General features: G+C 39.3%; 1 protein-coding gene across 2 annotated transcripts in view; it reads right to left on the bottom strand.

Annotated features, from left to right (window-relative positions):
* Positions 1–1,360: 1,360 nt before the first annotated feature.
* The window catches only part of zdhhc1 (zinc finger DHHC-type containing 1), a 47,491-nt gene continuing 31,521 nt past the window's right edge, over positions 1,361–17,330 (bottom strand). The window contains exons 9-11 of one of the 2 annotated variants that reach the window (XM_052028674.1): positions 9,881–10,001; positions 8,603–8,705; positions 1,361–2,619 (exon numbers count right to left, since the gene is read on the bottom strand). In XM_052028674.1, the coding sequence (XP_051884634.1) occupies positions 2,141–2,619; positions 8,603–8,705; positions 9,881–10,001 (703 nt within the window). In that variant the 3' untranslated portion in view covers positions 1,361–2,140. The remainder of the gene's footprint in view (positions 2,620–8,602; positions 8,706–9,880; positions 10,002–17,330) is intronic. The other variant, XM_052028675.1, reaches the window with a different exon arrangement.

The following is a 17,330-nucleotide window of genomic DNA, read 5'->3' as shown; positions in this document are numbered from 1 at the left end:
GATTTCTACCTTTTCACCCACTTGATGATGCAGAGGCAAACTGCAGGATATCCACCACTGCTTGAGATCTGTTAACCCAGCACAGATTTCAGCAAGAAAGTGGGATCCCTTCTCATCCTTCCAACTTAACCCCCTATAGCCGAGCCAAAGCAAAGGTTTTGTGCTCTACCACCCTCCCTTTCTAATGGCCTCGTCATGCCAAGTACTATCTGCAGTTGATAGGACCATAACTAGATCTCTACCAATCCTCTTATAAGGCAGTGACAGCAACAGATATATTGATGTGCAGATCTGGTTTGGCTAATGGATATTGGTCACATGCCCTGGAAAGACTGAGGGGGCCACCTTTGATGATATATTCATTTGTTTGACTTCCTTTGCTGCAATCACAACAGGGAACATATGAAAAGCAAACATCTCCTGTTGTTGGAAAGTTGAAATAAAAACAGAAGATGCTGGAAATACAGAAGGTCAGGCAGCATCTGTGGAGAAACAGAGTTAATGCTTCAGGTACTGAGAAACGTTTGAGATCAAACATTGTTTTGGTTGTTCTGCAGAAGGGTCGAGAACAAAGGGGATGTTTGTGATAGGAAGGAGAGCAAGACAGACTGAATGACACAATGGCTTAGTAGAGTTTCCACTGGTGTAAATGATGGCTACATCCTCCTTGTATGGTTCATAACAAATTTACAGCAATTTATATTTTATTCATGACATTGTTCCAGAGAGAGCGCCATTGTCCTTCACCATTAAATCGGGTATATCATTGGAATTTCTCTCACCATGATTGTCTTGGTTTAATCCGTAATCCTTGCATGTTCTCCATCCTATGATGGAACAAGTGTGCTGGGTTTGCAGGGATATAATTAATGTAGAAGGAAACAGATGCTTCCCTTCTAAAATCTGTGTTTGCTAATGTTGGGACACAGTCAATGGCTGTTGAATTCAATGCTCTGATCATAGTATGTGGCCTTGTTTCTTGGCGTGATGGCTGCGTATCCACTGAGGTGCACAATAATTTGTGGTGGAGTAATTCTAATCTCCACAAACGTGAGTTGAGAAAAAAGGGTTGCAGCTTGTGGTAAGGAGCTGAAGATGATCATTTTGGTCTTCCCAATATTTAATTCTAGTGTGGAGGCTTAGTAGAAAACAGGAGGAGGAAACAACTCTTAAGCATATATGACATGATATTTTAGTGATGTAGTTATTCCACAGTAACTTGATTAGTGAGGGCGTCAAAGGTTACGGGGAGAAGGCAGGAGGATGGGGTTGAGAGGGAAGAACAAATCAGCCATGGTCAAATGGCGGAGCAGACTCGATGGGCCAGATGGCCTAATTCTTATGGTCTTTACAAAAGGTATAACTTAAAATGATTTATTTCAGTACAAAAACAGTGCCATAGTCTTAAAAAGATTTAATTAAAATTACATCGATAAAGTGATTGGCACTTAAGAGAATAAACCATTGAATTACATAGAAATAAAATTTACATAAAAAAAGTAATGTCACACTACCTTTAACAGAATGCCAAGGCCACACAAAATAAATGCTACATTTTCAGGTGTTGAAAGAATCTGCTAAATGATGCTTTTTTTTCCCAGATTGTCACGATTTCCAATTTGTAGAGTAGGCAGAATGTTTAAAAGAAAATCTGATGTGATACCTGCTAAAACACAGTACTGAACCTGTCCCTGAGAAACAGTTCTATTAAGGATTGGCCAAATGATTTACAGAGATGATATACAGTATATATGTATATCAGATATTTATATAGATGATAGTGACAAATTACATTAATATAAAAATAACAGCAAAATATATTAAAACCTCTGTAGGAGTGATATTTCCATAGAACATATCAGCTCTCATTTATATACGGATATAAAAAGGAAAAAATATGCTAATCATTTAAATTCCAAAGTCGTGCCCAGTTTTAGGCCACAATGGACAAGTAGTATCACAGACCACTTCCTGTGGTTGCCATCCTCGTACACCTAAACTGAATGATTGCTGGGGACCCAGTTTTAACATGTGTACCTTGAAACCAATTGAACATCAAACTCATCCAGGAGCTGTGTTTGGTTTTGGATCCAAGTTATCCCTGGCAAGGCGAAAGAACACAGGCAAATCTGGGTAATTTTTAACTGGACAGTTTCTGGTTCACAGATCCAGATCTAGGACTATGCAATAGTTCCGGTAGGGGAAGTTTGCCATTCTTGTGACTAACATTCACAGGCGGAACACTGTGAAGCAGTTCAACTTTTGGATCCAAGCCTTCAGATTTTTTAACGCTTTTCCTTAAAATTGGCCGCACAGCAGAAGATGGCACCGGTTCTTCATCACACTGCTGTTTGGGAATCAGAGTCTGAAGAGAATTTTCAAAGTTGTCCTTTGTGCTGTGAAAGGTTGTCTTGGTGTGCTTGACCACTGCTGCACTGCCAAGTCTTGTCTGGACCACTGGAATTTCGTTCATGGACTCTGCAGAATCAGAATGGTACTCAGCTGGAGGTCCTGCGGCCTGCACGAGGTTAATGCCGCTCACTAATAAAGAAGGTAAAGTAACCATTGGTGGGAAGGCTTGGAGAGGGAGCCCTGAACTCCGAAAAGCAGCAGTTAGATCTGTGGAATGGAGTAAGCAAGTGGAATTACACAACTGAAGCATTACAGAAATTCTTTGTTAAAATTGTACTTGTTCTAGAATATTACATGGTTGAAAGGCTAAAGGATATCCAAATGTAAATTTTTTTAAAAATGTTTTTAAATGTTATTTACAGCGTGGTAACAGGCCCTTCCGACCCAATGAGTCCGCGCCGCCCATTTTACACCCATATTAACCTGCCCATATGTCTTTGGAAGCTTTAACCTTCAGGATTTGGTATGATTATGGTCAGGACTGGGTCTAGTGATGGTCAGGGTCAAGTACACTGGTCACATACTCGTGCCCCTGTCCACCTCAGCTGCACCGCCCCCCCCCCCCCCCCAAGTCTTATTTCTCAACCATGATCCATGGAAGATTCCCATTGTCTTCCTTCCTTCGCAGCTTGTAAGTGGGCTCAAATTACTCAAAGACTCTAGAAGAATCCATAAAACAGGGTACAAGTGAGGGAGGGTATGGAGGGGGTGTGGGAGATGTGAGACAACAGGGAAGGAAAATAGGAAAACAAAACTGAACCACCAGTGTGCTACTGAAAACATACATCCTGTAAAATAAGAAATATGTAATTTTGTAATGATCTGATATTTGTAAATTTATACGAGCAAAATTAAATTATTTCCAGACTATTTTTCAAACCTGCTTGACTATTTACTGTGTTATGCAGTGAAACCTGTTTATCTGCCATAATGGAGAAACACCCGACTTTACCACAGATCATACGAAGTATCAGGGGATGAGACTGGACCTTAGAAACTAAATCAGCAGCCCAGTCTACTGCTGCCTGGTTTGCTTTTTCATCGATCTGGTGGAACATGAGTGACTGACTTGCTATCATCCACTTAGTGCAGTAGTGGAAGACCAAATGCACCCCACTGATAGTCACAGATTATGCTGCTGATTGCCATTATGCTGAATGCATGGTTTTCCCCAGACTACTCATCTCACTTTCAGGTTCTGCTATGAAAATTAGCTTGTGGTGTGATCACTGATTTATCAGCTAATATTGCAGCTGCATCCCGATCCCACACACAATAACTCTGCCCTTCACTTATGAACCTGCCATAGTTTCAAGGAGTGTTGTCACTAAAAGAGAGCAGAAAAGTAGATTGAACGCATTTCTACCAGTTCTCTTGTTTGCAGACAGAAGAGACTACAGATGCTGTAATCTAAAGCAAAAAACACTGTTGGAGGAACTCAGCAGGTCAAGCAGCAGCAGTGCAAGGAGCACACCTCGCAAACTACCCACCTACCTGTCACAAACTACTCACCTACCTGCCTCATCAGTAGAAAAGTTTACTAGCCACCTCAAAACCCACAAAGGTGGAGAGGAAGCGAGTCATCCTCAGTTCTGCTGGACTGCCTAGGCAGACAAGGATAATTCTATTTCCATCTGTGAGCTCCAATTTCAGCATTTCACTCTCCATTCACCTACAGCGGTTCTGCAACCTCTAACATGTGCAGCCAAATTGCTGCCTCCTTTCTCTAGTTCCCGTTAAAACCACTTCCTTTGCCCTTGCCTGGCACAGCACTCCTCACCACACAATGAGGATCCTGAATGGATGTGGTAAAACTGTTTAGTCATTTAGTATCTGATCTGGTTAAACTGGATGAAGAATTATTTTGACTCTGCTTCCAGCTACCAAAACTGGTCACTACTCCAATTTCATACTAGAGTGTAAAGATTACCTCAGCTGCTTTTATCCAGTGCAAGTTGTCTTCCTAAACCCCTCTCAACTACCTCCTTCACCCTCAACTACAAGAACAGCTTATAGACTCCTCTGTCACCTATCCCAATCTGGAGGATAGCTAATGTCGTTCCATTGTTTGAGAAAGGCTCTAAGAATAAGCCAGAAAATTATAAGCCGGTGGGCCTGACGTTAGTCATGGGTAAATTATTGGAAGGTATTCTGAGGGACAGGATATTTAAGTATTTGGATAGACAGGGCCTGATTAGGGATAGTCAACATGGCTTTGTGCGTGGCAGGTCATATCTAACCAATCTTATAGAGTTTTTCCAGGAGGTTACCAGGAAGGCAGTGGACGTTGTCTACATAGACTTTAGCAAGGCCTTTGACAAAGTCCTGCATGGGAGGCTGCTCTGTTATCGCCAAATTCTTAATTACTGTAAACCGAGATCATCACTCAGAAACATTTTCAGGACCAAGCTTCTTGATTTCTCTGCAGAGATAGAGAACTCCATTGTTACCCCAACTCACTGTTGGCTACAGCTGGTCAAAGTCCGAGGGAGTCTGTCTGTACATTGATTAGCTAACAGATTTATACAGTTCGAGTAAGTGAGAGGTGGGGGTGTTCACATTCCATGGCAGTCTACGGCAGTTACTCCTTAATCTGTACTTCTTGTTATCCTCGGCTATGAGGACATCTGCAGCCACTTGTTGACAAGTTCTTACCAAACAAGGACTTGTTATTCATTGTTTACACATCCTGTTATCCCGATATTGTGTGTCAATACCCTTACTTCTGTACATCATCTTTTTCACCACTTCTTAAGCTTTTCGCAGCTCTAGCCCTGAATTCTTAACCCTTTGAGCCCCTTATTTTACAAAAATCTCATCAGCTCCAGAAGGTTAAGTTGCTTGGCATTCACGATGAAGTACTCAATTGGATTCAACATTGGCTTGGCGGGAGAAGCCAGAGAGTGGTAGTAGATGGTTGTCTCTCTGATTGGAGGCCTGTGACTAATGGTGTGCCACAGGGATCGGTGTTGGGCTCATTGTTGTTTAATCATCTATATTAATGATTTAGGTAATAATGTGGTAAACTGGATCAGCAAATTTGCGGATGACATCAAGATTTCGGGTGTAGTGGACAGCGAGGAAGGCTATCAAAGCTTGCAAAGTGATCTGGACCAGCTGGGAAAATGGGCTGAAAAATGGCAGATGGAATTTAACGTAGACAAGTGTGAGGTGATGCACTTTCAGAGGACAAACCAGGGTAAGACTTACACAGAGAATGGTAGGGCACTGAGGTGTGCGGTAGAACAAAGGGACCTGGGAATATAGATCCATAATTCCTTGAAAGTGGCATCACAGGTAGATAGGGTTGTAAAGAGAACTTTTGACACTTTGGCCTTCATAAACTAGGGCACGAAGTACAGGTGTTGGGATGTTATGTTGAAGTTGTGTAAGACATTGGTGAGGCCAAACTTAGAGTACTGTGTGCAGTTCCGGTCACCTACCTGCAGGAAAGATATCCATAAGCTTGAAAGAGTGCAGAGAAAATTTACACAAATGTTGCCAGGACTTCAGGACTTGAATTATAGGGAAAGGTTGAATAGGTTAGGACTTTATTCCCTGGAGCACAGGAGAATGAGGGGAGATCTTATAGAGGTATACAAAATTATGAGGGGTATAGATAGGGTGAATGCATGCAGGCTTTTTCCCCTCAGGTTGGGTGAGACTAGAACTAGAGGTCATAGGTTTAGGGTGAAAGGTGAAATATTTAAGGGGAATCTGAGGGGAAACTTCTTCACTCAGAGGGTGCAAGTGTGCAACGAGCTGCCAGCAGAAGTGGTGGATGTGGGTTCAATTGTAACATTTAAGAGAAGTTTGTACATGTGCATGGATGGGAGGGGTTTGAGTCATATGAGTCATATGGAGATACAGCATGGAAACAGGCCCTTCGGCCCACCTTGTCCTAGCCAACCATCAAGCACCTATTTACAATAATATACCCAACCCACTTTATTCTCTCCACATTCTCATCAGCTCCCCTCAGATGCTCTCACTCAACTACACATTAAAGGCAATTAACACATCTTTGAAATGTGGGAGGAATCCCAAGCATCCAAGGGAAACCCATGCAAAGTCCACACAGACAGTGTTTGAGGTGAGGATTGCCCAGGTCACTGACACCATTGAAGGTACGAGATTACAAAAAGTATTTCTCCTCTTCCCAATTTCTTTACTTTCCACAGTGTACCTGTGGCTTTTACTGAAGCTGTCATTGGTGTAACATTGCATCAGGAAAGACAGAGTCTCCAGTGACCTGGATGATAAACAGATGGCTATTTTGCCACAGTCCACATGTGGTTGACTAACTAATGTACTCTGCTGCTACCTCCAGACTTGGGATCAAAGTGTCTCAAACTTCCTCAACACAAACATTTCTCTTTGAGATATTGTCAAGGCCCACATGCAAATCAATACTGATGTTTTTTTTTCCCAGCTTAAGCTAAATAAACTGGTGACAAATCAAAATTTTCATTTCTACAATACTTCTTGGCCAGTTGCACTTCTCTGATAATAATGTGACATTGATCATCATGTTGCATTATGACATACTCCTTTCTAATACAGGCCATCCCTAGGTAACAAATGGGTTCTGCTTTTACAGACACCCATAAGTGAAAATTGTCCATAGCGTCAGAAAATACACAAAAATCACTTGATATGCTAACCATACCTCTGCAGTTTTGGAGGGCTATGGTCTGGGTGCAGGTAGATGGGACTAGGCAGAAAACCAGGCCGGCATGGACTAGATGGGCTGAAGGGCCTATTTCCGTGCTATAGTACTCTAGTGTTGTAGATCATCAGCTCTCTGTGTTACAATGTTTTTCCTTATACCCCTCCTTTACATTTTTTTTGCCTTTCATTTCAAATGTGCCCCACATGATCATTGAACCATCTATTAATGGGAGAGCTTTTCTCTGTTTTTCCTGTCTAAATTCAGTCACGGTCTTGTAAATCTCCATCAAATCTCCTCTCAATTTTCTTCAGTGTAAAGAGAATTCCAGCTTCTCTAATCTAATCTTGAAGCAAAAAATCCCTCATCCCTGGGAGCATTCCAGTAAATCTTTTCTATACTTTTGAGGGCCTTCACATAGTTCCCCAAGTATAGTAACCAGAACTGGGTGCAATACTCTAGATGCGATCTGTTATACAGGGAGGTTATGTTGAACTTTTATACCCTTATGCCCCTATTTATGAAGGTGAGGATTCTATATGCTCTATTAACAATACTCTCTATATACCCTGGCACTTTCAAAGATTACATACGTATAACATCTGCATTCCTTCATATCCTTTGGAACTGTGCCATTGCACAGTTTGAGCCATCTTTGCTGCACTCTATAGGTACTTTTTGTTATTGTGAAATATAATTGATAACATTAATTTTAAATTTGAATATAAAAATCTTGATCAGTTGTAACTGATTGCTTAAAAGTTGCCTTGATCATATGGTTAACTTAAGCTGAGTAGTCTAACCCAAAAATGAAGAATAAGTTGCAGTGAAAAGTGTGTTCATAAATTCAACTTTGTTTTTGTTTACTTATTTGGACACAAGTTTTCTTTGGATTCAAGATCATTTGGATTTTAAACAGAATGCTTTTCAAGACTACCTTCATCTTTATTTTGAAAACAATAAGTTTTACAAGACTACAGTTAGCTCAGGCAATGTCAGGTGCTTTTCAAAATAGAAGTTCATAGCTAAACTCATGTAACATCCAAGCACATCACTGTCTAGCAGACGTCACCAGATTCATGGGGAGGTTAGGAGCCAGACTGATTTCTCTCCCCCTTTACCTAACCGGATGAAGGCCAATTGAACCACAATGAAAGAAACCACAAATAAAACTTAGTAGAGTAACTCAACACAAGATGAAAATTAATATTGGACCTGATGACTCATATAGCTGAATATATTTCATTAGACTGAAACAAAGTGCAGTAAATATGATGCTTTAGGTATCTATTAATTAAAATAAATGTAATTTATATTAATTTCATTGCAGGAAGTTGACACCAATTAGGCAAATGTTTTTCTTTTGATGTATATATTAGCTCATTTCAAATTATGAAAAATTAGACAATCAGGCTATTAGGAGAGTATAATAGTTCACAATTCCTGAAACTTGGCATAAATACAAAAAAAGTTATATTTTTTAAGCTTTATTGCTTAGTTATTTAATTAGTTAATCCTTACCTGGTTGTGATAGAGGAGGTGCAGATGGTAGTTTAGTGGTGCTGGTTGAAGCCTTGTCATTATTTACGCTTGCGGATACTTTGCGTTTTCTCTTTTTTCTCAACTATAAGAAGATTAACATCAGTAACTCAGATCAGTCACCCAATACAAAGCTCTGCCAGAGGGATATATACACCCTATTTAGAAATTTGGCAGAGCTGCTTTCATGCAAAAATTATTTCATATTCTCAAAACTTTATTCAAAACCACTTAAGAAATACTTTAATTGTTTTGCAGTTACTGATGTGAAAGAATCTCAGTATGTTGCATTGTTATTAGACTTATTTATCGGTCATTAGACTTACAGTACTGGGCATACCATACTGTAGATACAATGGTACAGTAAAATGTCAGTTTTATGGCTGCTAACTGAACAAATATTTTGCTTACTTTTAGTCTTATGACTTATGGAATTCCAATTCCCATCAACAACTCATGTTCTCCCTTTCTCCAAATTAACTTAAATATTGTTAAAGCAAACAAGGGTCTGCTGATAAAATTAGGCAGAATTTTGTGGTTGCTATAGAACCTGACACATTTTTGCTATGTAGACCACAGCACCAAGCAACACCTAACTACTACAGTCATATTCCAAGCTCCAGATTTATCCAGATTCCAGTTGAAAACATTGCAGGCAAGGAAATAATTATGACACAGGATGCTTCCAGAAAAGTTACTGCACTCTAGCACACTTTGGAATGCTGTTTGGGTGCAGAACGGGTGGATTGTAAACAATACACAGTTTTTTTTTATCACATCACTAATGTGCAATTGAGTACAGACTGCAAATTTGCTAACTACTCCACTATAGTGTTGAGTTCACAATGTTTACGGTGTTATATAAATGCAAGAATTGTGTATTGGAAGATTGCCATTTTGACGGGACTACACATTGTTTCTGATAAGGAACCTAACAGTACAAGAAAATTATCAATATGTAATGTGGGGAATGAACCAATTCTCATCCTCTCGTGGCTTAATGCTGGAGTTCTATGACTACCTCAGAACTAAACTGCATGGAGTGAGTTTCATTGTCTCCAAATGGAATGCTTACCACATGTCGGTTGAGTTAGGAACTTATTACATCTCACTGACTAGGGAAGTTACATTACCTATATATTGGTTTCAGGTTAATTGTAGGGCCTTCTATTTGGAAATCAATAATCCAGTTGTTCAAGTTACTCTCTGAATTCTGTAATATACATATTTTGAAATTTTCTGTGCACCAGCCTCCTTTACCTGCGAAGATTTCTTTACCCTGGCTTGCTGAAGGTGAGCAGAAATTGTCGGCAAAAATTCATTCTCTATCTTGAAAGTGGGTAATTTCAAGTCATCATCCTGACGATATTCTGATGTAGTCCTATAATGAAATGGACAGCAGGATAGAAAGAAAAAATGTTGTCTAGGCAACCTGTGCAGTTCAGCAATAAGGTGCGGGATTTTTTACACTAGTAAAGAAGGAAATGACAGATAAATCCACCTTGTGGTATGATAATTATGATAAACCAGTAAGTCGACATATTCAATCCTGTATCTGTGGTCTACCTTTGTTCAGCAACCACCTGTATGGTACTTTACGAAGAACCTTCCGAAAAGCCAAATGCCCAACAACCACTGGTTTCCCTTTATTACTCTAAGATTCACACATCAGTCAAGCATTCTTTCCCTGTTGACTCTGTTCAATATTATTATAGTTTACGTATTCTGATAGCACATCCTTTAAGATAGATTCCAGCATTTTCCCAAATACTGATTCAGGCTAACAGGTTGATGTTTCTGACTTTTCTCTTTCCCTCTTTACAGAACTGTATCTATCATTCTATCATTCCCCTGTTTAGGTGTCTCACTGTAATTTACTTCTGATGTACACAATGTTCCAAGCACTTGGGAAACAGAACAAAATCAGTTCTTCTAGATCCTATCAGATTTTCCAAGGTGTTTTTCATACCTGATTTAATTTGCAGTAAACATTTAACACCTCCAACTTAAAAACTTTATATCTGCTTCCTGCTCCACTATCAATATTTATCTGAGAACTATTATGTTATGCCAAACTAGCCATTCATTCTAAAAGTGTCCCCAAAATTTGCCTAATGAATATGCACCATTTCCCTACCCTTCTCCTCACTCCCCACCCACTTATTTATTTGGACTTTGCCAAAGGAGGAAAGCATAATGCCGAGTTAAACAGTTCTATTTAATGACAGCTTTGAGCATGGTGCCAAAAACCCTGTACCTTACTGTAGGAGTGGAACTGTTCAGAGGCACAAACCTTTAGAAGAAAGATGGTTTATTAGATAAGGTAAGATCTTTATTAGTCACATGTAAATCGAAACACACAGTGAAATGCATCTTTTGCGTAATGTGCTCTGGGGGCAGCCTGCAAGTGTTGCCACGCTTCTGGCGCCAACATAGCATTCCTACAACTTCCTAACCCATACGTCTTTGGAATGTGGGAGGAAACTGGACCACCCGGAGGAAACCCACGCAGACATGGGGAGAACGTACAAACTCCTTACAGGCAGCAGCTGGAATTGAACCCGGGTCTCTAGTGCTGTATTCATAGCTCAATATGGCTGATGCATTAGGAGAATGAACCAGGCCGTCCCTAGGTAGTTCTCCTGAGGTACGCAATTGTTCAACCTTTATACTATTCATAGAATTTCCTGTTACATCTTCCTCAAATACAGCATTTCAAAATGATGACCACAAGTCCATGTAACTTTGTCAAGTCCATATAACTTCATTATTGCGGTTTAGTCGTTGGGTCAAAATAACATTTATCGAAACCAGTCACAGGAGTGCAGAACATTGTGACCTACTTGCAAAATCAGCAAGTAAACTTACCCTGCCTAGGCTGTTGCTCTCTGCTTAGACACCCTAAATGTCTACTTCACTTACTTTGCCCAGTATCCTCAAATCCTAAAACGCATGTTTCCTTTGCAAAAGTGTTTGTCCATTTTGTAATATGTATGTGCCTAAGATTGCACTTACATCCTGAACATATTAATAGGAAATACCTTCTGCTGACAGCTGCAAAGTTTACATTCTGAAAGGTAGTATTTAACTCACATGAAGAAAAAGGGTTAAATCTTAAAGAATTAAAATAAAACAATGCTATCCTTTTGTCAAAACACCAACATTATCCTTGTTTTCTCCAAGATTCCTGTGGTTTTTAAGCAGTGAGTGGTCATCTTTAATTTGAGTCCTCTCCCTTTCCACTTGGTTGGTTTGCCATGTTATACCCTAAATAGAGCTTATGGGGCAGAAAATCAGCTTCCTTACACGTTTCTTCCATTGCTCATAACTCACTGCTTAAGGTGGGCAAGATTCTCCCTCCCTGCTTTGGCCCCATTTGACACCTTCCCACAAGCATAAAAGCAAAGAGGAAGGCAACACATAACAAATCAGGGAAATAAACCCATACTCTTATACCACGTGCATTACATCAAGATTTTAATCAGCCATGCACAACTCTCTTTATAAACTATCAAACTATATTTTGGAAACTCCATCTTTGGCTCCTCTTAAACAAAGAGGATTGGTTTATTAAAGTAATAAAAGTAATTATCCAAAAACCAGCAAGCTTATTTAAAAGAATACTTTGTTGTAAAAAAAATTATACACACAATTTCAATAAGACAACCACGGCGGGGTTATAATAATCACTAGTTAGATAACATGAGCAAATTAAGATGTTACATGTTGGTACAAATATATTTTTTATGCTAAGACACAATTTGGCACTTTATATGGCAGCATCCTTCATTGTCACTAGCTGGAATTTAAAACAAGTGACCAAAATCAAATCAACTCTTTCGGTGAAGTGAAGTCAGAAAATAATTGAATCTGGCATGCACTGATATTTCAGCTCCCATTTTAAGGTCACAATTTCAGACTTCATTTTAATTTAGTATACGAGTTGCAGCTTTGGAATTTCTTTACAATGTTGGCTAAAGAGCCAAAAAAGACAAAACTGATGTACTACAAAATTAGCAGGTGTAATTACAGTGAGATGAATTTATAAAGGCTTTTTTATTATTTCAAATAATGAGCTGATTGATGGAGAAAATATTTTAAAAATGTTAGATATTTCTAATAACATGATATTTATACCAAGGTTCCATAATACAGGGGACCCCCAGAGGATTGTTGGTGGGGGGGGGGGGGGGTGTTAGCATTCCTAGAAAACGGTCCATGTTTTAACTTTCCATAACGTGAAGCTCTGTCATCTGCGCATGCATCATGAAAAGTGAGTTGAAACAAAATTAATCTTGTGTTTATTTATTTCCTTTTTTCACATAGATTCCATGAGAGCAAATTCTTTTCTGCATCTCAAATTTTTGGGGAATCATTTGTGAATTCTGTAAAGGGGGAATCTCCATTACGCAAACAGCTATAACGCAGGGGTCACCTGTATTACCAGCAATTTCAGAGATGGCTTTAGTGGTAGGGCAACAGAAATACACTAAGTCATGTTAAGAATATATTTTTGCCAATGACAGGACACTCCAAAATTATCTCACCCAGACAATCTAAAGACGATTTACTCCCCATCAAATGGACCAACTCATCTTCAAAATTACCAGTATCCCGACTATTTTCAGTGGAAAGCTTCTGATTGGAACCATTAGGTCCCTAGGCAGCCTGATCAATTCTGATACCAAATTATGTTTTTTAATGTAGTAGTTCCTATATTAGAAATTACTAAGATGTTTTAAACAGAGAAAAATAACCACAATACAACATTGGAAAGTTCATTCAACTGGGTATGTTCGTTTGTTTCCATTTAAACACTTTTTTTAAGCTTTGGAAGAAGATGACTTCCCATAGCCCAATCATGATTTTTTTCTTACCCACGAAAGAGAAAGTTAATTATGTCGTCAGTGATAAAATTGCAATGATTAAGCATCATCTCAGAACTATATTTTAACCACTACTAGAACAAGGAACTGATATGGAGGTGATTGTCTGTAAAATGCAGAGAGGTTTATTGCCTCCACTTTAGAAAATTAAATTGGCTTTTCCTAAAGCAAATTAAATGATCTTACAAACTTTACTTGTAGAGTTTCCTATGGAACTTTCAAATCAACTAATAGAATTATTTCTCTCATAACACAGAAGATGATCTATTTACTCCTGAGCTGAGTATAACTTTTTGTGGCTTTCAAGAGCAGGAAACAAAATATACCTCAGATACAATAGTCCCCTGCTGTGATCTACATTGTTGCAAATCTGTTTATACTTATCGGAGCAGCTTGGCATTTCTGGACCAAATCAAATTTAGTAATCAAACTTAAATGAGCATGGTTGATTGTGTTTCTATGTAAGTGCTTTCTATATTTGCTTAGTTACTGGAAAGAATCACTAGAATTTAACCATTAGATTCTCTTTATGGCATGACCAATGCATCTGGTTCTCTGCACAAAGGATCTTTGCGCTAGGGCGTTAACTTAATGTTTGTTGCTAGGGAATAAGATCTTCATAGAACTGCACCACAACCAATTTATTTATACAGGAGAGTGATAACTTGGCACAATTTATCATGATAAAATAATAAGATAATATTCAAATTTGCTAATTCCCATAGTGGGTATTATATATAGAAAAATCAATCGGAAAGGCAGTGGGTATTTAAAGTACCTGCTGTCATTCAGTACCTTGAATGGCATGGGTATCCATCCAAACTTTAATCTTCACCAGCTGTGCTTGGATGAAGCATGAACCTCAGGAAGGTATAAACAGATTAAACTCATGCTCCCACTGAAATGTACATATTCTTAAGCTGCTCATACTAACTGATCTGTGTTTTGATTGAAAATATTGTGTTTTAAAAGAACCTTTTCCACCTTCTGAGCCCACAAAGCTCAAACAGAGCCATCTGGCACTTGAGAAATACAAGTACAATTGGGACTGACTTAGCTGGACCCAGGGGCTATGCATTCTCCAAGACTGAATAGTTCAACTCCATGACATTAAAATCTACAGGTCCTCCCCGGATTACAAACACCCAACTCCAGGAGAGGCCATACACATGAACGAGCATTTGGGAGACTGGCGGGATGGATTTGTCGGCTGCTGCAGGAGTCTTCTGTCATGTGGGAACTCAGTTTGCGGCAGTATTATTGCACCTCACAGGGAAATTTGAATGATCAAGTTAAAAACCCTGGTTTAACTACACAATGCCCTTGGTTGGCCTATGATTTTATTTAAATATATTGGCGGGCAGTCACATTTCCGATTTGTGAACTGTTCAGGTTACAACAGTTCTCAGGAATGGAACCCTGCTGTAACCTGGGGAGGACCCATTTAAAGACAGAGCACCATTCTCAACCATACATAATACTTATCCAGTAAATTATTTTTACCTCTAAAGAATGATCCTCTAAGATGCTATATGGAGAACCCCAAAATAAATTTTTGGAGCTTGCTATGACGGCAGAGTAAGACAGTGATTATAACAATTATCAAGGGTGTACAGTATAGGAAGCATTTATTTCCCTTATTTGTGCAGTCAAAATCCAGGGGATTTAAAGTTTTGGTAAATGAATCAGAGAGACGATTAGGTAAGGTTTTTTGATTCATGGTTTCGGACTCTACCCAAATGGGTGGTAAAAGTACTGGATGCATACTTGGAAGACCCATGGTTGAATTGCCAGTCCTGGAAAGCTGGACTAGACTGAGTAGCTCTGTTTGGGCTGGCACAGACATGATGAGCTGAAAGGCCTTCTCTGTCATACTTTTTCTTATAAAAACTTTAAGTTATGGTAAGGCCAACTTCACCAGGCTAAGATACAATTTAGCAAAAGTGGACTGGAGGAAACTAATGAAGATAAATCCTTGTTGGAGCAGTGGGAGGCATTCAAGTACGTAGAAAGGAGTCAGCTAAAATGTGTTCCAATCAAATTTAGGAACTCCCAATTCTAAATATCCATGGATGTCTGGGAAGTTATAAAGTAGGATAAAGCATGAAAGGGAAGCTTATGACTGATATCAAGAGTTCAACACAATAGATAGCCTGCAGCACAGAAGGCACAAGCATGAAACCAAAAAGGAAATTAGTCTGGCAGTGTTGGTGCATGAATAAATACTAGCAGGTAAAATCAAGGCAAACCCAAGATTTTTTTTCTATTTATGTGTGAGGAGAACAAGGATAACAAGGGAAAGAGTAGGATCAATTACAATTCAAAACGATAGCCTGAGTGTGGAGTTGGAAGACATTTAGAGTGCTAAATGAACCTTTTGCTTTTTTCTTTGTGGAAGTAGGGAAGACATTAAGGAGGATGAATGTGAACTATTGGAAAAGAAAACTTGAAAGGACATCGCAAGAGACCCTACATCTTTAAAGGTGGGAACATAGAATGTATCATAGGGGGATTTTAAAAGAAAGGAAACGGCACAGGCTCTGCCTATCATTTTCCATTACTCTTTGTCTACAGGCATGGGGCTGGAGGACTAGAAGATAACTAATATATTGGTAGCATTGTTTAAGAAGATATAGACTGACTTATTACAGGCCAATTGGCCTAACGTTGATAGTGGACCAATTACTGGAAAAAAAAATTCTGAAGCACGAGTTAGCTTTATAGAGAGGCACAGGTTTAATCAGCATAGACCCCTAATAGAAAGGTCTCATCTGATTAGCTTAACTAAATTTCATGAGGTAGCAACGATTGGATTGGTTTATTATTGTCACATGTACCGAGGTACAGTGAAAAACTTTGTTTTGCATGCCATCCAAACAGATCATTTCATCACATCAGTACATCAGGGGAGTACAAGGGAAAAGCAATAACAGAATGCAGAATATGGTGTTACAGTTAAAGAGAAAGTGCAGTGCAGGCAGATCAATAAGGTGCAAGGCCATGATGAGGTAGATTGTGAGGTCAGGAGTCGATCTTATCGTAATAGTCATAAACAGTGGGATAGAAGCCGTCCTTGAACCTGGTGGTAAGTGCTTTCAGGCTTTTGCAATGAAGGGTGATGATAGCAGTGCATTTAATGTAGCCTATGTAGATTTAGCTGGTTGCTTGACAAAGCCACGCATTGCAGATTAATCAGGAAAGTTAAAGCCCGTGGGAGTCATGAAAAAATGGCAAGATGCTTTAAACAATAGCCCAGTGGAAGAAAGCCAAGACTAGTGGCTAAAGGGAGTTTTCAGTGGCTGGAGAGTTGTCTGCAGTGGTGTCCCGTAGAGCTCAGTACTAGTTTCCTAACTTTTTGTGACACTTCAGAAATTTGTTAATGATACAAAAACTGGCAAAGAGATAGGTCATGGGACAGAAAGTTTTAAACTCCAGGAAGATATCAATGGCTGGTTAGACAGGCATTATTGTGAGAAATGGAATTCAGTCTGGAGGTGTGAAGTAACGTATTTGGGAAGTGCGAGGATGTCTACAGACCCCTGACGGTAACAGGACAAGGCATATGAGATACTAACCTGTACTGACTGCAGCATACAAGAATAGGGACATCATGCTGGAAAGGTATATATAACACAGTGGTTAGGCCACAGCTTTAGAATTAGGTACAGTTCTGGACAGCACTCTAAAGGAAAGATGGGATGGAATGAGTTACAACGATCAGCCTAGCATTGAAAGGGAGACAATTACTGGATAATGCAGAGGGACAGCATAAATCAGCATTTAGAGGGTTTAAATAAATTTTGAGGATGTTGTCAGGGCTGGAG

Source organism: Pristis pectinata, chromosome 13 (assembly GCF_009764475.1).
Source record: "Pristis pectinata isolate sPriPec2 chromosome 13, sPriPec2.1.pri, whole genome shotgun sequence".
Taxonomy (NCBI): Eukaryota; Metazoa; Chordata; class Chondrichthyes; order Rhinopristiformes; family Pristidae; genus Pristis; species Pristis pectinata.
This window is presented reverse-complemented; position numbering and strand designations above follow the sequence as displayed.